Consider the following 24,421-nt stretch of genomic DNA (forward strand, 5'->3'; position numbering starts at 1 on the left):
TTGGTGGGGCCGTTTTCCCGGCCGGCCCCAAAGTTCGGCTTTAGAGCAGCAGCGGGGAAGGTTTTATGCGAGGGACCGAACATGGCGGCGGCCTGCTGGTGAGGTCCCTATCCCGGATGGGAAGTACGATTTACACTTACATACACGCGCACCTCCCTGGCAGACAACAGGGGCCCGAGAGCGCTTCCTTCTCTAGTTAGACCCCCCCCTCTCCAGCTCCTTTCCAAACCCCCCGTCCCTTTCCTTCCCCGGCTACTACACGCCCCCTTGCAAGTTCTCTCTAGCCCACATCACGGCCCCGATTGCTGTTGCTTTTGCGGGGCATCAGTGGAGGTGGCGCCGTTGCAGGGCTTCATCGGGCAGACCCATACTGGCCCCTGCAATCTAAAACCATAGGAGCAACATAGGAAGCAGCCTTAGAGTCCATCTAGCTCAATATGGTCTGCACTGACTGGCAGAGGCTGTCCGGGGTTTCATGCAGGCTGTCTCCCCGCCCTGTGTAGAGACGCGGGGGGTTGAACCAGGGACCTTTCACATGCAAAGCACGGTTTTATCCATGCACTTATTCAAGCAGCAGCTCTCAGGTGGGGAGTCTCTCGCAGCCCTACCTGGAGATGCCATTGGGGATTGAACTTGGGACCTTCTGCATGCAAAGCAGATGCTCTACCATAGAGCTATGGGCCTTCCCCAAAAGCAGCTAGCCCTAATGGCTAGGTTCTCCCTTCACTGTTGGAGGCAGTGTGCCTCTGAATAATACCAGTTCCTGGGAATAACGAGTGGGGTGAGGTGCTGTTGCGCTCAAGTCCTGCTCGTGGGCTTCTGCATAGAGGCATCTGACTTGGCACTTTGAGAACAGGATGCTGGACTAGATGCCGCCCTTTGGCCTTATCCAACAGGGAAATTCTTAATGTTCTTGTGGACTACAACTCCTCCCCTGGGGAAGACTGATTTAGGACATAGGAAGTTGCCCAATGATTGGTCCATCCAGCTCAGGAGAACCCCTGAATACCAGCTGCTGCGGATCACAAAAATGGAGAGAGGGTGTTCAGGTCCTGCTTGCAGGCTTCCCATAGTCATCTGGTTGGTGTCTGTGAAAAGAAGATGCTGGCCTTTGGCCTGATCAAGGAGCCAGGTTCTTCTTATGTTAGGCTGTTTTTATGTTCTTAAAACAGCCATAGCACAGAGAGAGAGAGAGAGGTAAATGTCTTCAAACACCCATAACTTTGCTTAAGGCTCAGTTATGTGATTGGGATGCAGCAAAAAGCCACCCAGAAAAGCTGGGTTTTTCAGGAGGGGATTTGAAAGGAGAGAGGTGGCCAGTCTCCCAGGATGAGGGGTGTAGTCGTCCAGGGTTTCAGGTGGTCTTAGACCCTTTCCTTTTTTGTGAGCAGGGTCCCTATGTCTATAGCATCCTACAAGCCAATCAGCATGAAAGGGGAGTGTGTTAGCTACTGAGAAGAGTCTTCTAGTGTGCTTCCTTGCCCTTTCTTGCTGATTGGAGCCAATCAGCAAGAAAGAAGGTGAATCAGCCACTGAGAAGGCTCTTATCGCTCTCCCCTTTCAAGCTAACTGGCTCCTAGGGATGTCTGTTGTTGTGGGAGAAGGCATTAACAAGAATCTCATTCACAACCCAGCAGCAGAAAAAGGGGGAGGGGTGTGACAGTGACTAACTTGAAGGGACCCTGCACTCCTAAATTTGCCACTACACTACTCCTCAGGACATACATCTATCCATATCATATTTGCTTCCTTTTGCCCATTCTAAAATGCATTCGTCTTTAAGATACCACAAGACTCCTTTTTGGTTTTGCTGCAACAGAATAGCGCGGCATCCCCTTTGGAAATTCCTTTTGAGCCTCACCGTAGATTCATATTATCACTGGCTAATTATTACATGATGCCCCGCTTTCTCCTCTAATTCACCCTCTCTCCTCGGATTCCTCTTAGCAGCCCCTCTCAATAGTATTGGTATTTCTTCTTGAAATGAAAGGTAGAATGTACATTTTAATTCTAACAACAACAATAATCGCAGCTTTTCTTTCTTTCAGCCTCCTTCATCTCCCTGTCTGTGTGCCTCTACTATGTAACCCACCCCTTATAAATAATGCACCTCTCTCGCACCACCACCAACGCTCCCTCAGATTTCCTTTATTGTCCTTTATTGTTTTCCCTCTTTTTGTTGATTGTCACCCACCCACACAATGACTGCCTACTAGGGTTTCCAGGTTCGGGGCCTGAGACTGATCCTGTATCTTTAGGAGAAGAGAAAGTCAGCCGAGTGCAGGTGTTCTTGCAACACTGTAATGGGAAAAACCACAAGGTGGAATTCTCCCTTCCCCCTGCACAACTCTTAAAGATACAGAAGACCTCTTGGAGGCTAGGCCTGGCAAGAGACAGTGACTGGCCCAAGGTCACCCAGTGAGTTTCACAGCTGAATGGGAATTTGAACCCTGGTCTCCCAGGTCCCAGCCCAACATTCTAACCACTACACCACACTGATAAGACTGATGGGTATTTTTCCCCATTTTTTCCTCTACAGCAGTTTCCTTTTCTACATTTGACAGAACAAAGAAGGAGCCACCATGCCAACTGTGGTGGTGATGGATGTGTCCCTCTCAATGACCCGGCCCGTTTCCATCGAGGGCTCTGAAGAGTACCAGCGCAAACACCTTGCAGCTCATGGCCTGACCATGCTGTTTGAACACATGGCCACCAACTACAAACTGGAATTTACTGCCTTAGTCGTGTTTTCCTCCCTCTGGGAACTGATGGTTCCCTTCACAAGAGACTACAATACACTCCAGGTACCAAATATCAAGGCAGAGGGATGCTTGCGTTGCACTGGGAAATATGCTGTGCGTTTTGGCTTGGAGCTGATTGTTATGTTTAGCACTCTGAAATCAGTCCAATAACAGCCGCAAATTGCATGTAGAACCTTTCTTTAAACCCAGACCAACTAGTCTGTAACTTGTGTTGACAGGAAGCCCTGAGCAATATGGACGATTATGACAAAACATGCTTGGAGTCAGCCATCCTTGGGGTTTGCAATATTGTGCAACAGGAATGGGGGGCAGCCATTCCCTGCCAGGTAAGATTTCAGACTGTATTCCAGATGCAGGAGGTACCAGTTGAAGGACCAGGTGGTATCTCTGGGGTTACTTCTTGGCCCAGGATCATCCAATTATTCTAATATATGTGGGCCTCTTTGTATAAATCCTCAAGTTGTACTAATAGCAAAAAGAGACTCAAAGATGCGTTCAAGCCTCACGTGTGAAAACACTCCAGGGACCTGGGAAAGAAATAATATTTTCCTAGGCTGACCTTGTCAACAACTCAGAGTTAAGTTGTTGTAATTTCCACGTTGCAGATGGAAAACGAGGATGTGAAGTGCCAAACTGGTGCTCCTAGAGCCCTTCCACAAGGGTTTGAAGGACAGGATGGTAACTGAAGGTCAACGTGTTTGTTGGATCACTGTCTGCCTCTCTGGTTTCTTCTTTGCTAGGTTGTCCTTGTCACCGATGGCAGCTTAGGCATTGGCAGGGGCTCTCTCCGCCACTCTTTGGCTACTCTCGGCCAGCGAAATGAAAGCAACCGCTTCCCGCTGCCCTTCCCTTTCCCATCAAAGCTCTACATCATGTGCATGGCCAATCTGGAGGAGGTGAGCCCCCTTTGGCTTTAAACAAGGTCTGTTCTTGGCATATGGCTCGCTGGTGTGTCTGGAGGAGATAAACCACAAGCCCAGCTTTGGACAAAGCGCTAAACCAGGGGTGGGGAGCCTTTTTCAGCCCAAGGGCCACATTCCCTTCTAAGCAACCTTCTGAGGGCCACATGCTAATGTCGGGCAGCTGGAAGCAAACATGGGTGGATCATCAAATGCTAATTTATTCACAATCTCTCTCCTTGTCCTCCATCCTGGCAAGTGGGAGCCATTATCAGAGTTCAAGCATACACTCTAACCAGGCAAAAACACGTGTGGTCTGGGGAGGGGGTATAGTCCCATGGGCCAGGTGGAGAGGCCTGGAAGGCTACATTTGGCCCCTAGAGCTGAGATTCCCCATCTTTATGCTAAACCAGGTCGTGGCTTAACTGGCAGCAGCAGGACCCAAGGACCAGCAAAACAGCCACGATTTCCTCTCCAAGAAGCTGCACATTTGTGCTGTTCAGCCATGGGTTGGCTGAGCATTACATGTGAACCAAGAGTGTGTGTGAAGTTGTGCTTCTTTTTGGTGACAGCTCCAGAGCTCAGATTCTTTAGATTGCCTCGAACGCCTCATAGACTTAAACAACGGAGAAGGCCAGATTTTTACTATCGATGGACCCCTTTGCTTGAAGAATGTGCAGTCCATGTTCGGGTGAGTATGCCTACGATCAGCATTGCTCTGTGAATGTTGCCCTTCCTCACAGAGTCTTGCATTATATGATGTGAGTTTGTTTCCTTCTCTCCTTACCTCTCTCCGCCACAAGAAATATATTGCTGGGTAACTTCTACACCAGCAACATTCCCTTTTCCGATGAAGCTGATCCTTGCTCTGCCTTTTAGTTGTGACTGTTTTCTCCTGTTGTCTGAAGAGTTATTTTCCTCCACAGTCTTTGCCCCCTGGGGTAGTTAGTCATGGTTTATGGCAATTAGTGCTACAAACATTGAGTTACTGTGTTTTTTTTAGAGGAAAACTAAGGAATGGTCACAGTCCAGTCACAGTCAAGCACAAAATCCCACGGACTTTAATGGGAGAAATGCCGCCACCCTCTCTGCTCTTCAGTTGAAATGATTAGGACTTTTGAAGGAGCTTAACTTAAGCCGGATGGTGCTACAGTTTCCATGTTGAGTATTGAGTTGCACACAACTCTGATGGGCAGGATGGCAATTACACCATATGTGCATTGCTACATAAACTGGTTTCCCTGTAAAAGGTTCACCTCCTCTTCCGAAAGGGAAATGCCCATTCTAGAGATTATACTCTTGAACTGTAGTTTTCCAAGTATGGCAAGGGAACTTTTATTGTCAGCAACACTACAATGCCTGTTTCCTTAATGGAACCTATCACAGCTTCAGCTGGCAATGTATAGTATAGAGCCACAGACCACCACTGGTCCACAAGCTTCATTCAGGTCGTCCATGGCATGTCTGTAAAAATACGATTAGAAATCATGCAACATCTGGCACAGTACATTACAATTGGTACAACTGGCAGAAAAATTAGTGGTCCGCCAAGACCTGCAACAATTTTCAAGTGGTGTGTGTGTGAACCTTGGGAACCGTTAGTATAGAGGATGCATAGGAAGCTGCCTGATCGTTATACTGAGTTGGCCTGTCTGGCTCAGTATTGTCTAGATCAGGCTTTCCCAAACATTGGTCCTCCAGATGTTGTTGGGACCACAACTTATTATTATTATTATTATTATTATTATTATTTATTAAATGTATTAGTCGCCCATCTGGCTGGTTGTCCAGCCACTCTGGGCGACGTACAAGATAAAAAAAACCCAATACATTAAAACGTTAAAATTTAAAACCATAACAGTAAGAAACCTAATCCACCCCAAAAGCCTGCCTGAAGAGCCAGGTCTTCAAGGCCCGGCAGAAGCTCATCATAGAAGGGGCATGGCGGAGATCATTTGGGAGAGAGTTCCACAGGGTGGGGGCCACTATTGAAAAAGCCCTCTCTCTAGTCCTCACCAGTCTAGCTGTTTTAACTGGTGGGATCGAGAGAAGGTCTTCTGAGGCTGATCTTGTTGAGCGGCATCCCTGATGATGCTGGAGGCGCTCCTTCAGATAGACTGGGCTAAAACCGTATAGGGTTTTAAAGGTCAAAACCAACACCTTGAATTGGGCCCGGTAAACAACCGGTAGCCAGTGCAACTCCTTCAGCACTGGAGTGATGTGATCTTGCCGGCGGCCGCCTTTAATCAGACAAGCCGCCGCATTCTGTACCAGTTGCAACTTCCATCATATCTGACTATACTCCTTGGTGGCTGGAGCTGATGGGAGTTGGAGTCCGACAACTTCTGGAGGACCATGGGTTGAGGAAGGCTGGTCTACAGAGAATGGCTCTCTGGGATTTCGGGCAGTGATCTTTCACTATTCTACTTAGTGATGTTGGGGATTGAACCTGGGACCTTCCGCATGCAAAGCCAGGTGCTCTGGCACTGATCTATGAGTGCTCCCCTGCTGTCATCAAAAAGGGTCATTTTTACCACTGAGCCACGGCACCTTCTTAGCTACTCTGCCTGATGTAAAATTTTGTGTCACTTGAAAGCTCACATAGTTCTATGCAACCAGAAATTGGTCCATCCAAAGATGCCTGTTCAGCAGTGTTCCCCTGCCGCCGCTAAACATCATCCAAACAACCCCCCTCAGTGGATTTAACTTCTTATCCAAATAATAAACTCTCTTGTTCTAGAAAGCTAATAGACGTGGCTTACACGCCCTTCCACGCTGTTCTGAAGTGCGGTCACTTGTCTTCAGACGTGCAAGCCTTTCCGAGGCCGGAGCCTTTCATTATAGATGAGGAAATCGATCCAATCCCTAAAACAATTAATACAGGTAAAGAGTTGCTTCTCCTTCGACAATAACTAAGATTCATCTCCCTCTGCTAGGCAGCTTCTTCTGTGACTTGAAGGCAATGCCGTGTAAGCCATCGATACCCCAGTCTGCGTCTGCACTGGATTTGAAATTGTTTTTACGTATGATTCTTTATATATGTGGAATTGTTCTTAATTGTTTCTGTTGATGTTTTTATGGTGAAATCGCTTTGAGATATTTTATAGGAAGCGATTCATAAATAGAATTAAAAAAATTTAGTGCATACAGTTAAACATAAGAAGAGCCCTGCTAGATTAAACCAAAAGGTCCATTTTGTCCTCTTTCTTAACCTTGCCAGTAGATGCAGGTGGCTAATAGCCAATAGGAACATCAAAACAAAGGAAGCTGCATTATGCTGAATCAGATCACTGGTCCATCTAGCTCAGTATTTTCCACGCTGACTGTCAGTGTCTCTCCAGGGTTTCGTGTAGGCCGTCTCCTCACCGTATGTAGAGATGCTGGGGACTGAAGCAGGGACCTTTTTCATGCAAAGCCCAGTTTTATTCAAGCACTTATGAGGGCGCTGTATAAGGAGAAGACGCTTCTGCCTTTCTCCAGGGCGCTTTCCACTATCCAGGTCAGCCTTCGCCAACCTGGTGCCCTCCAGGTGTTTTGGAGCACAACTCCCAGCCAGCATGGCTGTGCTGGAGGGTCACAGCTTGGCACCAGGCTGGTGAGGACTGATTCCAGTCACGCTGTGCAGTACTAGAAGGAGAGATGGCATGTTTTTGAAGTCTGATTTTCTTGTGTACTCTTTTTCCTGCTGTTTTCTTTTCCCCCTTCTAGATTTGGAAATAGTTGGGTTTATAGACATAGCGGATATCTCCAGTCCCCCTGTCCTGTCTAGGCATTTGGTGTTGCCCATTGCTCTCAACAAAGGTGAGCCCTTCCACTGTTCCCCTCCCCAGCAGTGGCAACCCTGTGTTTTTATTCTGCTGAGCACCGCCCTGGGTGCTTTCAAGAGGAAGGGTGGTATATAGTGTGTGATGTAGTGGTTCGAGTGCTGGACTAAGACCTAGGAGATCTGGGTTCAAATCCCCACCCAGCCGTGAAGTTCACTGGGTGACCTTGGGCTAGCCAATGTCTCTGAGCCTACATTACCTTGCAGGGTTGTTGTGAGGATAAAATGGAGGAGGGGGAACCATGTATGCCCCCTTGAGCTCCTTCAGGTGGGATACAAATGTTGTAATAATAATAATAATGGGTAGTATTCAGTGCTAGTCCTTCTCAGAGTAGACCTGTTAAAGTTAACTTGCTTCATGACTAACTTAGGTTCTTTAATGTCAGTGGGTTTACTCGGAGTAAGAGTTAGTTGAACACAGCCCAACATATAAGCACAGGAAATAAAAATCACAACCCCAGTGAGAGGGTGCATGCTCTGACTGTGTGCTATTTCCCCTTCTCCCTAGAAGGAGATGAAGTGGGTCCAGGGATTGCTGATGATGTTGAAGATGAGAATTCGGCTAACCAGATAGCTGGCAAGATCCCAAACTTCTGTGTGCTGCTTCATGGGAGTCTGAAAGTCGAAGGCATGGTGGCCGTTGTGCAGTTAGGGTACGAAAGGTGGCATTGGGGGGCGGAAGGGGGGCCACTTTAGGTTTCAGGGCCCAGACACAGCAGTGACGAGAACTGTGTGTATTTGAGGACAGAGATGAATGTGTAGGTTCTTTCCAGTGTTTGGAAAGAGACGTCCATGAAGATGTCTGTTGATGGGTTTCTACTTCTACTGCAAGGAGGCAGGACTTCCAGAAGCTCCTGGGATGGGAAAACCTTTTTTTCTTTTCAGCCCAAGGACTGGATTCCCTCTGGGCAGGGCGGAGCAAAGGATGAGATTCTTGCCTTTGTACAGTATTCAGAGGTTTCTGTGCTCACCCATCCCTATCGTCCTCCATCCAGGCAAACAAGAGGCATTTCCACAGTTCAAGGACTCATTCGAGCCAGGCAAAAGCACTTGCGGAGGGGGTCACAGCACAGGGCGTGGCCCGGCAAGAACCCTGAGCGCCACCTTTGGTGCTCAGGCTTCCACAGTAGCGGCCCAATCTTGGAACTAAGCAGAGGCAGCTGGTGGCTTCATGTCAGTGGGGCAGTGGAATCTGCTCCAGGTTTTAGTCTGAACTTGCTGAGAATGAAACCCGGAGCAGATTCCACTGGCATGGGGCCACCAGCCGCCACTGGAAGAAAGTCCATTTTAGGAAGACTCAAAAAGAAGACAGCAGGTCACTGACGGAAGGCCCAGCCTCCGTTGAGCCAGGGTGCTTCCTTTTGAGCAAGACTACTTCTTCTGGTTGTGGATGTTTCGCTCCTTCTTTCCAGCCCTGAATGGTACGGGATGCTGTACTCTCAAGCGGACAGCAAGAAGAAGTCGAACCTGATGATGTCTCTCTTTGAGCCAGGACCAGAACCCCTCCCTTGGCTGGGGAAGATGGCCCAGCTGGGCCCCATCTCGGGTAGGGGTCATGCCTGTCCGTCAATAGATGGCCCCGCTAGTCCTCTCAGCATTGCAGACATTTCCCCAAGGCACTCCTCCATTGTGAGTCAGTGACATCTGCACCACAACTTTCCCGTTTGCTTTAGTGAGGCTCCAAAACGTGGCTCCCTTGTTTTGATCACAGAACTGCCCCGTCCATTGGTGTGAATGATGAAGTTCTGCACATTCAGGAAGCCCGTTGGTATGCATGTGCTGCCTGGCATCAGGGGCGCTGTGCTCTGTGCATTTCTGCACAGTTTTGGGGTTTCCCTTCTTCAAGCCTCTAGTAGTCCTTATTGATTCCCTCAGTGTGCTTGCTTGCACCTGTCACATCCTTCAGCGGTTAGTTTTATTTCAGATGCCAAAGAGAACCCGTATGGGGAAGACGACAACAAGAGTCCCTTTCCGTTGCAACCCAAGAATAAGCGCAGTTATGCGCAGAATGTAACAGTGTGGATTAAGCCAAACGGCCTCCAGGTGAGCAGACCGCTTCGTTTAAAGCTTGCGGCAGGAACACACTTTCTCTTGCACTCACAGATCTGCACATCAGAGGCGATTCTCACACGATTTCACTTTGCTAGGGGCCGCTCGGTGAAAAGATCAGGAAAGGTGGGCAAGCTCTCTTGAAAGACTACTTGCCCAACACCTTCAGTGCACAGCCCCAGGGAAGCATTAGGCACATCTCAGGGCACAGGCTCCGTTTCTGTGGAGCAGCCTTCCTCAGCCTGGTGCTGGACAATCTGTGGTGTAGCAGTTAGAGGGTTGGACTAGGGCCTGGGAGGCCACGTTCCCTCAGCCTAACCTACCTCACAGGATAGTTTTGAGGATATAATGGGGAGAGCCATGTATGCCGCTTGAGGTCCCAGGAGGAAAGGTGGGATATAAATGCATTAACAGTATACTAAACATCACCAATATGCTTGGTAAATAAAGAAAGTGGTAAGGCCTCGTGGAATTAGACCAGAATTGTTGTTTATTTCATTTATCATTCCCTTCCATACAATAAAAAAGTCTCAAAGCACAAAATAAAATACAACACAGTAATGCCTCAGTTAACCAATCCTCCAAAAAGGAAACTCCTTTTAAGGAAGGCTTTTTATTCATTCATTCATTCATTCATTCATTGTATTTATATACCACCCCATAGCCAAAGCTTTCTGGGCGGTTTACAATAACTAAAAACATTAAAAACAAATATACAAATTTAAAAACACATCTTTTAAAAACAATTTAAAACAACCTTTTAAAAGGTGACAGCTTTGGTTTGCCATGGAGACCCTTTCAAACCTGTGCCTTTGCTTGAAAGTGAAACTGAGCAGCCCCTCTTTGCTTTGCTATGGATAAACTGATAAGCCTGTGCCTTTGCTTTGCTAGAGTGACAAACCTATGTACTTGCTTTGCATTAAAGAGATTTCTTGCTTTCTCCCAGGTCTGCGGAGGGAAGGATCCAATATGATTCAGAGGGGGAGGAGGGGAGTGCTGGGTAGGCACCCTTTAAAGCCCCTGTTGAAGGTGCCCCCACCATCTATGAGTGCGTGTAGGAACCTATCCCAATTCTTTCCATGTTATTCCTACCTCTAGTACCAACGTTTCTGTTAATGTCCAGGAATGCATCTACTTTGTTAACTGAGGTATTACTGTAAACAGAAATGATTTAAAATGAGAGAAAGATTAAAACAATGTCAATACAAAATCCATAAAATGCTCATCCAGCAATACCAGCTCCTATCCAGCCCACTCAGAGATTAGTTCGGCTCCTGGCCTGTCTACTCAACTTGGGCAAGATGTAGTAGTCGCTTGGCCTCAGTCCTCCACCTGTAAGAAAAGAGTGGATGCCTGCCTGGAGGCCTCTGCTGGTGCAAAAGGTGGCCACTTGCCACTGGGCCTGGGCAGGTCACATCAGAGCTTGCAGCCTTGCCATCAGCCTCCTGCCATCTGAATGGGAAAAAAGGTGTCCCTCGTAAAGATTGCTACTGCAGTTGTGAGTGTGTGTGGGGGGGAGAATTGTCCTTTTTGTACTTGTAAGTGGGGAAAGGGAAGCTTCAAGCTCCAGCAAGCCCACATAGATTTTTCTTCTCCTTTGTCCGCAGACAGATGTACAGAAAATACTTCGGAATGCAAGGAAACTCCCTGAAAAAACACAGACCTTCTACAAGGTGAGGGCAGGAAGCTGCTAGGGCGCCCTGGTCTCATGAGACAAGTTTTGCGATGGCGAGTAAAATTGCAACCCTCACCCAGTGTTTCCTCCCCACCCCTACCAGATAGAGCAGAAAGGGCTAATTACGTCAAAGCCAGCATAAGAGCAGTTGTTTTCCAGCTCAGAGCTGGAGAGTCCCTGGTGGTTTCAGAGGTTCCTCAGTGATGTGAACCACTAGTTGTGATCTTGCTTCCCTGAAGCACAGTGTGCTCACCTCTTCCCCTGCAACATGCAGTACTCTGTGTGTGTCTTGAAGTGTACTCTCCATTCACGTGTGTACAGTGAAGCCAATTGGACTGTGCACCCTCAGATGTGCCCCAGAATCCTTTGCAACTCTCCCAATGTGATGGCAGCCCCACATCAAAACTCAACTTGCTGATAATTCTGAAGTCAACAGAGAAAGCTGGAGGGGGGATAGCAGTCACATATGCATAGCACAGGGTCTGGCTGGTTTTTTTCCACCCAGACAACAAGGATGATCAGGGGACTGGAAACAAAGCCCTATGAGGAGAGGCTGGGTATGTTTAGCCTTGAGAAGACTGAGGGGTGATATGATAGCACTGTTCAAGTACTTGTAAGATTGCCACACAGAGGAGGGCCAGGATCTCTTCCGGATCATCCCAGAGTGCAGGACAAGGAATAATGGGCTCAAGTTACAGGAAGCCAGATTTTGGCTGAACATCAGGAAGAACATCCTAACTGCTAGAGTGGTACAACAATGGAACCAATGACCTAGGGAGGTGGTGGGCTGTCCAGTGCTGGAGGCATTCAAGAGGCAGCTGGACAGCCATCTGTCAGGAATGCTTTGATTGGATTCCTGCATTGAGCAGGGAGTTGGACTCAATGGCCTTGTAGGCCCCCTTCCAACTCTATGATTCTATGAACTCACCTGGATCCTTGGCAGACAACAGCAGCATGTAAACTAGTGTTCCCTGAGGCTAGCGAGTGTGGAAGTCCCTGTTCTGGGGCATTTAGAGCAGGGATGAGGAATCTGGGACTCTGCAGATGTTTTGCTGGGATGATGGGAGTTGCAATCCAGCAACATCTGGAGAGCCACAGGTTGCCTACCCCGATTCAGAAGCACTCAAGGAGAAGAAATGATTAAGTCTACATTAGCATTGTAGTAAAGTTTACTTGCTTAGATTTTCTACTTTTCCCCATTGAGACTACATGGCACTTTTAAGACCTCCCCAACCCAGTACTGTACATGGCATTGATTGAAAGAAGTTCTCTCTTCAGTGGCGGCTGGTCCATTAAGGCAAATGGGGCACACAGTCTAGAGGTGGCCCTGCCTGTCATCTTCCTCCACCAGTGTCAGTATTCCACTTGTAGAACTCTAGGATGAGTTGGCTCTGGTGCCACCTACTGTTGGCCTCCTGCACACGCCTTACCAGTCCCAGTGGATACTAGTCATCTCTCTCTCCCCCTCCCACCCCCCTTTCTAGGAGCTGAATCGCTTGCGAAAGGCAGCCTTAGCCTTTGGGTTTTTGGACCTGTTGAAAGGCGTAGCGGATATCCTTGAAAGGGAGTGCACTCTCCTGCCGGACACAGCCCACCCAGATGCCGCCTTCCAGCTTTCTCACGCCGCTCAGCAACTCAAAATGGCAAGCAGCGGCACCTCAGAATATGCCACCTATGACCGCAACATCACGCCTCTGCAGACAGACTTCTCCAGCAGTGGGACAGAGCGTATGTGATGGCCCTTTGTTGGCCAGACCCATCCTCTGAAGACAAACTCGTTCCATCATTATTCACATTTGCTTTCTTACTGTTCAGTCTCTCCTTGCTCGGCAAGAGTGGACTGGACTATGTTATTAAATTTGTTCCACTTTTCTTCCTATCGTAAGAACCTGGGGGAGAATTTACAAATCACTAAAACCAATGCCGTACAGCTTGAAGTCATTGCACACCCTTCCAAAGGTTTTCTGAACAAGGAATGTGACAAGGCATCATTGAGCCTCTAGAGCCGCAGCAAGGGAAGTGCTGGCCTAGGTGCCTTGTTAGGTTAATCACAGGCCACACATCAAGTCGCAGAGATTTCTGGTGTTAGGGCTGTGGTGCATAGTTCTAAGAGTGGAGATAAACCTCTGCTTGTCCCTGTGGCTTGAACAGAGAATTCCCTCACCTCACATTGCATCAGGTGGTTGGCAAGTGGGCAACTTTGCCCCCTGTCAAAATAGCCAATAGAAGAGGGACAAGTTCTGGATCTGGCTAGATCCACTCCCACCCTCCCCTGTGCTCTAGAGAGGTTTGGCTGTGTAGAGAAAAAAATCCCTTCTTGCTCTTTATACAGTATGACTGACATGCACTTTTGACATGTTTAGGATTCTGGTTCTCAAATGTTAGCAGTGTCTGAATTCCCCATGTCAGTAATTAATTTCACTAGCATAGCTTACAAAAATTCAACTCCGTTGTGAATTTCAACTGCTGGAGCTCAGAATTTCTAACAGCAAACAAATTAGAGGGGAGATGAGTAAGTTTACATATTGTCAAAGTGGAAACAGCAACCACAGTGCTATCAAATCATTGCCTCTGTTTGCAAAATTAGATATGAGCTTCAAGGACTGAGCTTGCTTTTAAGAATTACAATTCCTTGGCCACCTTGTGTCCCAGGGTTTAAAGTTCTTCGGCCCAAGCTATTCCAGAACGTTTATATCACTTTAAAATTTTAGTCCCAACATTTTATGCATCTGGCAACAGAACACTTAGCTAGAGGGCTCTTATGTGTCTGTAAATAAGGGACAGGGAATCTTTTCCGGTACTAGGATTGCATTATGTAGGTGCAAAGCTGTAAGGAGCAGTACTTCTGTCTCCCACCCCAAATTCTCTCTGGGCAGGGGTGTGGCATGACTGAAGCAGCCTAGTGAGCCAGCACCACCCTCACACTAAGTTATTCTTACATAATCTCAAGAGGCACTAAGGTTCTGCGCGGGTCCTTATTTATGACTAGCAGACATAATTTCATAACTTACGCACATAGGAGGCATAATTCATTTGACCATAAATTGTGGCAGAGTATCTGCCATCGGCATAATTTAGGCAGTTCCCTCTTCACACCAAAGGCTGATGGTTTGTCTTTAAAGGAAAATTAAAAAAGCAGTTATGTACAGTGGAAGTTTTTAAATCTTTATTATTAGAAATACACATTCTATTTGCCATCTGAAAGACCAGCAAATACAGATTCGTGACAAAGTGCCTGCACCCTAGACTAATTTTAAGAGATGGAACTGCAACAGAAAGGCTGTGTGCGCTACCATCGAAAGGTTGTGTTAATACTAAGGCCTCATTTGGGCTATATATTCAAAGCAGTATCATGCCACTTTAAACAGTCATGCCTCCCCCCCCCCAAAAGAATCCTGGGAAGTGTAGTTTGTGAAGAGTGGTGAGAATTGCTAGGAGACCCCTCTTAGAGCTACAGTGCCAGAGTTCCCTGGGAAGAAGGATCTTGTTAAATTATTCTGGAAATTGTAGCTCTGTGAGGCAAACGGGTCTCCTAACAACTCTCAGCACTTTAATGAACTACAATTTCCAGGATTCTTTGGGGAAGCCCGTGACTGTTTGAAGTGGTATGAAACTGCTTTATAAAAGTATAGTGCAGATGGGCCTGAGGGCTGGCAGCTCAGGATCCCAAAAACCAATCATTTACACACGTGGAATAAATTAAGATGAAATTGTCATCTCCAAATAGCCCTGAGAAGGGTGTCTGTGCACATGACTAGCTGGTCATAAAAGACTGTTGGATAGATAACTGCTTCTCACCCACCCACCCTTCCCTCCCAAGACAAGGCAAAGGATGGTCCCTTTCCTAGATTCTTCAGAAGATGAAGCGCCTCTAGGAATGTGGACCAATTCAAAAGGCCTCTTGCACCAGAAGCAGATGTGTATGGGGTGAGCTGGAGACGGTCTCATCAAGGCAACCCCATTATATATCAACAATAGGGTATCCTCCTGCAAGAGGTTTGCGATCAATGGAATTTCCTTCTTTGTCAAGGGGCTTAGAATATGGGCGTAATGAAGAATCAATCTAGGTACAGGGATGGGAAACCTGCGGCCCTTTGGAAGTTGTTGGACTCCAATTCCCTCCTTGCCAGCACGGCCAGTGCAGATGATGGGAGTTGTATCCCTGCGACTTCTGGAGGGCCACAGGTCTCTTACCAATCTAGTAAGAGAATACAATTAGCAACTCAGACAGCTAGAGAGCAGAAAGAGCCTGTCTTACTTCACAGCTAGCCATTTCCGTGCAGGGAAAAGATTGTGGGGGATTAGACCTCAACAACACCAGCTCACCGCTTCTGCCAAGATTAAGGATTCTGAAGGTCAGGGCTCGGCTTGTAAGCCTCACTAATGAATGGCGACCAAACTACTACTCTGCTCAGGGGTGGTTCCAAAGGTTTTGATATTTTAAAAAACAGTAATTTGCTTGGGAAAAGCTCTTGCCTCCACACATGATCTCAGCCAGCTGATTGTTGTTTTTCTCCCACACAGAAGGAAATTTCGTTCTCGCCAAGGGTTCCATTTTATTTCCCTATGCGCCCCAGGAGACAAGTTCTAGGACTATTGTTCAGTCTTTAGGTTGACTGAGGAGCCGCTGCATTTAGCTGGACCCAGGTGGTGGCAAGGTGGAATAATAATGTTACTTAGCTAAAATGTTTGTGTGTGTGTGTGTGTGTGTGTGTGTGTGTTGGAAAGGAGATGCCTGGTGGTACAACTGTACAAAATTGGTTTTCAGATAAACAGGGTAAGTAAAACCGTTAGGAATGAGAGCGCCTTCAAGATAGATTAGGAAGAAGAGGAGAAACAACTCCTGGATTGGGGCCCTAGTGCACTTTCCTCTTTTTTGGCCCAAGGTGCCTCTTCCGTTGCTTGTAGAGATGGCGGAAATTCACAAATACCCCTGCAAAAAGAGAAAGGAAAACTCTTTTAATTCCCAAGGCCAATTATGCTGGAGAAGACGGAATGTTACTGGCCAAGCTCCCAGGCTGTCCGCCTACTTTCTTTTAAAGCATTGAAATGTTTCTAGATGGTTTTGAAATAATTTTGAAATGTTTTTTAGGTTGGTTTTTAAATAGTTTTTTAAAAAGTTTATTTTGAATTTTAAAATGTTTTAACTTCCTTAATTTTCAAGAAAAACTACTGAGTAAAACAAAACATGTATGATTACAAACTAGAAGAAAATTTTCAAGGACCACTTTTCATAACACATACATTAATCATAATGACAAATATTAAAGGGGGGACAAGATTATTATCCGTTTGTGGTAATGTCACCCTGGGCTCCTCTGGAAGAGTGGAATAAAAATTTAACCCATCAATCAAATCAGAATTCTCTGGGTCTGGGGTTGCCCCCCTCCCCCAACTAGTAAAAGCTGTTAAATGGGCTGAACCGGTAAGTACACCAGGCTCCCTCCATGCCTTGTAAGGTCTCATACTGCCCCACTAAACAAACCCAACGCAGGGTGCTTGCCAATATTAATTCAATCTGTACGGCTCAGTTCCTGCCCTGGCAAAGCAAGATTAGTGGAGGGAATTTGGGTAGTGTCTGGAACTTGCCAACAATTAAAAAAAAAAAAAAGGAAAGCCAATGCACCTCTTTACCCTGCCATTGACACCTGGGCCAGAGCGCCAGCTTTGCATGCAGATTGTCCCAGGATCTGCAGTCCAAAACATATGGAGGGCACCAGGTGTGGGAAGGCTGGTGTAGACAATAATGAGCCACACAGACCTTCAGGGAAGGGTCGTAGCCCAGTGGTTAGAGCATCTGCTTGGCATGCAGAAGGTCCCAGGTTCAATCCTCAACATCATCTCTTAGGACTGGGATAGACTCCTGTCAAAAACCGTACGGAGTTGTTGCCAGCCACTGTGGACAGCACAGTAGGGGCCTGCTTCTCGGCATTCTGCTAATATGGTGGTTTTCAATTACAGCAGGGCCCCCCTCATACGGCACTTGTTCCGCTTTTTCGGGCGTCGGGCACCATTTTATTGTCGGCGTTCCACTTTCCGGCAATTTTTGCTTTTCGGCAGGCGTCCGGAACCTAACCCACTGTATGAGTGGGGCCCTACTGTACTGAACTAAACGGTCTGACTCGGTGTAAAGCAATTTCCTCTGTTCTTATGTCTGACTCTGCTGTAAGGCAGCTTCCTGAGTGCACTACGAACAAGTTACTCAAGAAAAACGGGATTCCTAAGGAAGTCCATCCCAATCCCAGTTTTCCTTTGGACGTTGAGCATGCGTTTGTTTACTTAAATCTAAAAACTCACCTAGAAACAGCAACACAAGGTAAAGTTGAAGAACAACTGAAAACGGAACGGTGATGTTCAGCGGGTAGGGCACCGTGAAGCTAAATCTCCCGGTGCTGCTGAAGACTGGAATAGCCTGGATCAGAGAGACAGCTGCAAAAAGAACACGGGCCCCGGGGTCAAGGGACCTTGTGGCACAGAGCAAAGGGCTACAATTTGCATGCAACATCGTTCATCGCCATCCTGCTCAACTCTAAAACAAGGGCATTAAACATGTGAACAACAGTGTGTATATTGGTTGCCAGCACAACCTACGGTGCTTACGCTTCTGTATAAAGCTCTACAACGGCCAGATATCTGAGAGATTTCCTCCTTCCATAGAGACCCTCTCAGGTATTAAGATCAGCCAAAGGGGCCTTCCTGGTAGTTCCACCGCCCCCAGAAGTTCAGGGGTTGGTGGCCCAGAAGAGGCATTCCCTGTGGCAGCCCGTAAATTGTGGGTTCCCTCCCCATAGAGGTGTGGTTTGGCATCTTCATTGTGCTAGTTCCGTTGTATGCTGAAGATGCATCTCTTTACCCTGGGCTTTGACACCCAAGAGATACATATTTTAGGAGCCACCTTGTGACGGTATCTTCTTTCAAACCTTTTAATACTGAATTTTAACTGCTGTAACCCACCCTGGTACCTGCTGGTGAAGCGCTAGCATTAAATTATAATAGCAGTAGTACTAATAATAATTTAAAAAATGCAGCAAGCTGACAAAGCAGGGTAGATGTACTGTTATCAAGGCTGGAAAAATTAGTTCCAATCACTATGCACCCAGGACTTGGGGCAGTGCTGTAGAATCTGTGGCCCTCTAGATGCTGTTAGATGCCACCTCCTATAGGCTCCCATAAGCTTCAGCCAGCATGGCCAATAGTCACAATAGACACGAGCTGGCAACCAATACACTGAATCATAGAATCAGAGGTGGAAGGGGCCCCCCGGCACAATGCAGGAATCTAAATCGAAGCATTCCCAACAGATGGCTGTCCAGCTGCCTCTTGAATGCCTCCAGTTTTAGGAGAGCGCACCACCTCCCTAGGCCATTGGTTCCATTGTCGTATGGTTCTAACAGTTAGGAAGTTTTTCCTGATGTTCAGTCGAAATCTGGCTTCCTGCAACTTGAGCCCATTATTCTGTGTCCTGCACTCTGGGATGATCCGGAAGAGATCCTGGCCCTCCTCTGTGTAACAACTTTTCAAGGGCTCGAAGAGTGCTATCATCATATGTCCCCTCAGTCTTCTCCTCTGAAGGCTAAATATGCTCATTTCTTTCAGTCTCCCCTCACAGGGCTTTGTTTCCAGTCCCCTGATCATCCTCATTGCCCTCCTCTGAACCTATTCCAGTTTGTCTGCATCCTTCTCAAAGTGCAGTGTCCACCTGGACTCTTAACAACAGCTGGAGGGCCAAAGATCCCCCATTCCTGGGATCTGTGTGTGTGTGTGTGGGGAGCGGTCAGATTTTCAGCCTAGACTGCTTCTCAGCCCTGAGCATTGAGCAGTGTTGAATGGGAAATGTGCTATGCTACACAACAGGTGTCAACAGCTCTCTCTAGCATACCTTCTGCTAAGACCCCCAGAGGGTAGAGGGGTATCCAGATACTGTATCGAATCCAGGTCAGAATCTTCCATTCTATATCAATGCAGACGAGTATGTAGAACGGATACCTAGAAGGGAATCCATGGAAGTCAACGATCGTCAGGCTTAGTTCGCTACCTACAGAGCAAATGACGGAATACTGCCAGGAAGAAAAAGCAGGGAGACTATAAAAACCAAAGGCAGCGAAGTGAAAAAATGCAGCACAGCTGTCCCCAACCTCGTGCCCTCCAGGAGTTTTTGTTTTTAATGATTTTTGTTGGATTTTAAAATATATATATTGCAAATATCCATATAGGACACAAAACACGCATTTTGCTTTGCATTTCCTCCACACCTCCGAGGACAAGGAACAAAAGAAAAGGTGGACTGCGCTCAAGGCATCGTTAAGAGTGTTAAATATACAAATAATGAAACAGCAAGCGAAGAGAAAGGTCAGAACAAAAAGAATACAGAACAAAAACGTTTGGGGAAAAATGAATCAGATTTCTGTTCTACGCACAGCCATTCAGTTATTATACTTTTCATTAATTCCAAACAAAGGCGTATTGCCCCGGGTGCACGGCTCCTGCCTGTTTCACCTCTCTCTCTCTCGTCTCCTGTTGCTGTGCGTGCTGCATCCACAGGGCTGCCATCAACCAAGATGGCAGCTGAGGCTTCTCTAAGGGGCTGATGTCCCCGCAGCCATCTTGGTTGACGGCACGCATGCACAGTATGCTACACTCACATGCCTGCCATCAACTAAGATGGCGGTAGGAGCATCAGCCCCTTAAAAAGCCTCCACTACCATCTTGATTGATGGTAACCCAGGAGAGAGGTAGGTGGAGCGAGCAAACGGGTGGACGGCCTGAAAGTTCCCTCCCTACGATCTGCAGCAGGGAGCCTGCCGAGGATCATGGAAGGGGAGCCCTACTCCCCCACCCTATCAAGGGGCCCTTGGCCTGGGCCCAACCTGGCCGCCCTTTGGCACTGGCCCTGTTCACACTGAATGTTCATTCCACTGTTATTCCACTTTAACCAGTCATGGCTTCCCCCAAAGAATCCTGGGAAGTGTAGTTTGTGAGGGGGCTGAGAGTTCCCATTCCCCTCATACAGGTACAATTCCTCGAATGGTTTTACAGCCAGTCCTTCTTCCCAGAGAACTCTGGGAATTGCAGGTGTGTTAAGAACTATGGCTTTCCTAACAACTCTCAGCACCCTTTACAAACTGCACTTCCCAGGATTCTTTGGGGGAAACCATGACTGTTTAAGTGGAATAACAGTGGAATAAATGTTCAGTGTGAATATGGAGAGAGTCTGTCAAATAAATAATAAGGATAAACGTTTGGGAGGGGGCAAACACAGCTCACAGGCCATGGGTCAGCCACCCCTGGTCTACACTGGTTTCAGACGGGTTCCCAGCCCTACCTGGAGATACCATGGCCTGAACCTGGGAGAAGCAAGGGAAGGCACAGAGCGCAGCTTCCTTCGAGCGGCAAGTATAAAGTAAAGGGCTAAGCGCAGGCTTCACAGAAAAGTTCCATGTTGAGGAGGGCTTTGAATATGGAAGGAAAGGGGGGGATCACAGGTCTGAGATAGAAAGACAATGTGGATCATCTTGCGGGGCTGGGGGGGGGAACCACCATATTGCCTGGAATTAACTTGTTATGAAATCTGCATAGCAACGAGCCAGCTGTGCAAGCGATGGAGGCCGAGCGATATTTTGGCTCCCGCTCCACAGAGGCCCCTGTGTGGCCTTGAGAAGAGAACAGACTTTTGATAACGAAGAGAAAGCCGAACAGAAAAGGCAGGGGAGGGGTCGGGGCTGGGCAGAAAGGAAGGTTTTGCTTTGAACGGGGAGTTTGCACCAACTGCTGGCCTGCCTGCCTGCCAGATGCGAAGTGACAGAGGAGCTGGACTGGGGGATATTTGAATAAAGAGGAAGGACCTTTTAATAATAGCTGACTTTTGATCTAGAGGGTTTTTCTTGTGTTTTTTTTATTACCCCTGCCACTTATACCTTTGTTAAAATAATTAAAGAGAAAAAACCTGAAGGCCTTCCAAACCTGATTTTGTTCAGGTGTGCTTTCACAAAGAGCTGTCCGATCTGAGCAGAATCTTTATAGCTTTGGGTAAATCCAAGAGCCTTGTTGCCTTATTGGGGGATTCTCTCAAACTCCAGCACAACACTTTTTCACTCACACAGGAGGTCAAACCTCAGATTGGGGGGGAGGGGCACCACAGAGGTCCTCTGGAAGGGGGTTCCAGGTGGTAGTCTTAAGAGACATCAAGCCCTCCCCACAAGCAGATACTGTGCGCTGCAGGACAAAGGACCCCAAATACCTGAATATCTCAATCATGGTCCAAATGTAGAAGATGAAGAAGACCACTGCTTTGTTCTGCATCTCCTCCGTACCTCCGAGGACAATGAACAAGACAAAATTCCTCCCGCAGGTCTGGGGGGTAAAAGTGAGCGCCTCAGAAGCGTTTGGAATTGGGAAATGACGTGCAAGTTGCAACCTCTGGGCAGCATTCAACGAACGCCTTGCGCTTGCAGACACCAGAACAACTTATCCCCGCTGGCCCAACAGGACTCCCCCCTCACATCTGCTCCAGAGGGTCAGGAGAAAACCAGAGCAGCGTGCGAGGGGAGATCGTCCCATAACGGGGCAATCAGAAACACTTGCACTGGCAGCAGTCTCCTTTGCACAGCGTTGCAAACAACCCTCTGTGTCTGGTTCTCTCCAAGCCAGAAGGACACAACAGCGCATTCAACGTGTCTCCAGATCGGTGGTCCCCAACCCTCTTTCCCCACAGACTCCTTGCAAATTGCTGAGGGTCTCGGTGGACCACTTAATGACTCTTCTGCCTGTTGTAGCAATTGCAATGTGCAACAGAGGCGGCCTGCCGCGGATTACAGGGAGGGAGCTTCCAGGCCGCCTGCCAGTTCGCTCGCTCCACCTACCTGTCTCCCCTGTCTCCTGCGCAGGGCTACCATCAACCAAGATGGCAGCGAAGGCTTCTTTAAGGGGCTGATGCCCCTACCGCCATCTTGGTTGATGGCAGGCAGGGGTGTGTGCGCGTGTAGCACGCGTGTGTGCCATCAACCAAGATGGCGGCAGAGGCATCAGGCCCTTAGGGAAACCTTGGCTGACATCTTGGTTGATGGCAGGCTTGCGCCCGCATTGCAACAATCCCTGGCATGTCTGATGCCGGCCCCGGCAACTAGCATTTACCTCAAGGGAGAGGTAGGCAGAGCATGTTGCAGGCTGCCATTGTGGGCCTGTGTGGCGGGGTGGTGGTGCCTCCTGCGAAGGGAGTGCTACCTACTCACCCTAACGAGGGGCCCTTCAGGGAGAGGTAGGTGGTGTGTATGCGCGTGTGCCAGGGCCTAGGGCAGGCTGGAGCCCAAGGGCCCCAGCATGCCTGGTGCCGGCCTTGGCTCCCTAAGCCACAAGGGGGTCTACCTCTGCGTTTAATGCACCTACCCATAAATCATCCCGTCCCCAAAAGTGACTACCTGGAGCAAGACAGGGGCAAGAGGTGTTCGGACCAGACCAATCAAGACGTTCACAATCTCCACGAATGCCAGCCGCTGGCAGAAGTACATCATGTCCCCAGTTGTGTGGAAAGTATCGAAGAAAGAGTCTGCAAGGAGAGACGCAGGGCAGTCGGAGCAGATGAAAGGGGCACTAGCTTGATGAGCCTTGGAAATATAAAAAGCCAGGATCCACCGAACAGCGCAACCCTGCAAGGCGGCCTTGCAAGTTCTGTTTCTCAGGTAACAATTTCCCCAGCCGCTAACGCTTTTCAGTATGTTGTAGGTCACTAAGTTTGCCATAACACGCTACTAACAAGTCGAATAGATAACAGCAGGAAATAATAAATATATGGCCACATGAAGCTGCCTTGTACTGAGGTAACCACCTAGGCCAGATTCACACCTTACATTTATTCCACTGTTAATCCACTTTAAACAGTCATGGCTTCCCCCCAAGAATCCTGGGAAGTGTCCTTGTGAAGGGTGCCGAGAGCTGTTAGGAGACCCCCCTGTTCAGCACCCTTCACAAACGACATCTCCCTTTGGAGGAAGCCCCGATTGTCTAAAGCAGAATACATGTCTGGTGTGGGATGTGGCCCTAGCCCCATCCTGTCTAGAAGCTGCCCAGGATCTTTTCTCCAAGCAGTCCCCCTCAAGGTCTTTTTTAAACCAGAGCAGGCACGGGTTGAACCTGGGCCCTCTGCATGCAAAGCATGTTTCCTGCCTCTGAGCTACCGCCTCTTGCCCAAAGGCCTGACCCCAGGAGACATCCCCAGGGCCTGGCACTCGATCAAGGCTTTGTCCTGGCGTCCAGCTCTGGGCATCTTGGTAGCAGAGCAGCAGCAGCTTGCAAGGAAAAGAGGGAGAGCGAGAGCCACTTGCCTTTCCCCAGCATGAAGAGCCGAACCGTCATGTTCACAAAGATCCAAGAGAAGCCCAGGAACTGCACGAGGTTGTACATGAACAAGTAGCCTCTCTTCAAGTGCCGGAAAGCTGCAAGGCATTGCAGAACAAGAGAGGCTAAATGGCAGAACCGAGGGACTTACAAAACCTTTTTGACAGCGGCATTCTGAGGCTGGCTTTCTGATAGCCCGCAGGCAGCCTCCCCCAACGTGGCACCCTCCAGCTCTTTGGGGCTGCAATTCCCATCAGCCCGTCTGCATAGCTGTGCTAGCTGAGGCTGATGGGAGTTGTAGTCCAAAGCATCTGGAGGTCACCAGGCTGCCTTACGGCACCCATACTCTGAGTGGACCTGAACATTAGGCATGGCACAGCCCCCCCCCCCAAAAAGCTGTGCTACCTTGCCTATTTTAATCTCTCCTCCCAGGCATTTTAGCACGTTTTTAAATTGTTTTTTAAAAAATGTGTTTTTAAATTTGTGTATTTGTTTTTAATTGTTGTAAACCACCCAGAGAGCTTCGGCTATGGAGTGGTATATAAGTGTAATTAATAAATAAATAAATCTGCCCGACTGCACATTAACATCTTCATGCCCTTTTAAGGGTATATTTAATCTCTCGGTTGATCCAAACATACAGCCCCCTGCTTACATCATATCCAAGATGATTCAATTTTCAGGTACTGTCCCGAATGGTGGATCAGTCAAGTCTTACTCAATTTCATTCACACAGGACTTGCAGAGAGAGAGAAAATATTCTAATTTGTGGCCGATTCCAGCTTTAAACTTTTAAGCAAGAGTGGGGAACTTGATGCCGTTGGACGCCAACTTCTGCCATTCCTGACCACTGGCCGGGCTGGATGGGGCTGATGGGAGCTGT

At 48.0% G+C, this 24,421-nt stretch overlaps 2 protein-coding genes across 8 annotated transcripts in view; one reads left to right on the forward strand and one right to left on the reverse strand.

Annotated features, from left to right (window-relative positions):
- On the forward strand, positions 1-14,787 carry INTS14 (integrator complex subunit 14). 6 transcript variants are annotated; one of them, XM_061595688.1, is made up of 12 exons: positions 1-98; positions 2,540-2,804; positions 2,981-3,088; positions 3,503-3,658; positions 4,234-4,352; positions 6,402-6,544; positions 7,370-7,462; positions 7,993-8,137; positions 8,897-9,030; positions 9,409-9,527; positions 11,141-11,206; positions 12,693-14,784. In XM_061595688.1, exons 2-12 carry the CDS (start codon positions 2,583-2,585, stop codon positions 12,942-12,944), a joined length of 1,557 nt encoding a protein of 518 aa, XP_061451672.1. In that variant the 5' UTR covers positions 1-98; positions 2,540-2,582; the 3' UTR covers positions 12,945-14,784. The 6 variants fall into 6 exon arrangements, with proteins under 6 accessions (XP_061451672.1, XP_061451671.1, XP_061451669.1 ...); XM_061595687.1 differs by having other exon boundaries at positions 13-98; positions 2,565-2,804; positions 7,996-8,137; positions 12,693-14,787; XM_061595685.1 differs by having other exon boundaries at positions 13-98; positions 2,565-2,804; positions 12,693-14,785.
- The window catches only part of HACD3 (3-hydroxyacyl-CoA dehydratase 3), a 19,298-nt gene continuing 9,236 nt past the window's right edge, over positions 14,360-24,421 (reverse strand). For both annotated transcript variants that reach the window (XM_061595692.1, XM_061595693.1), the window contains exons 6-11: positions 23,526-23,636; positions 22,623-22,750; positions 21,446-21,558; positions 19,088-19,194; positions 17,506-17,637; positions 14,360-16,141 (exon numbers count right to left, since the gene is read on the reverse strand). In XM_061595692.1, coding sequence (XP_061451676.1) covers positions 16,065-16,141; positions 17,506-17,637; positions 19,088-19,194; positions 21,446-21,558; positions 22,623-22,750; positions 23,526-23,636 — 668 coding nt within the window. In that variant the 3' untranslated portion in view covers positions 14,360-16,064. The remainder of the gene's footprint in view (positions 16,142-17,505; positions 17,638-19,087; positions 19,195-21,445; positions 21,559-22,622; positions 22,751-23,525; positions 23,637-24,421) is intronic.

This window comes from Rhineura floridana, chromosome 14, assembly GCF_030035675.1.
Source record: "Rhineura floridana isolate rRhiFlo1 chromosome 14, rRhiFlo1.hap2, whole genome shotgun sequence".
In the NCBI taxonomy this organism is placed as follows: domain Eukaryota; kingdom Metazoa; phylum Chordata; class Lepidosauria; order Squamata; family Rhineuridae; genus Rhineura; species Rhineura floridana.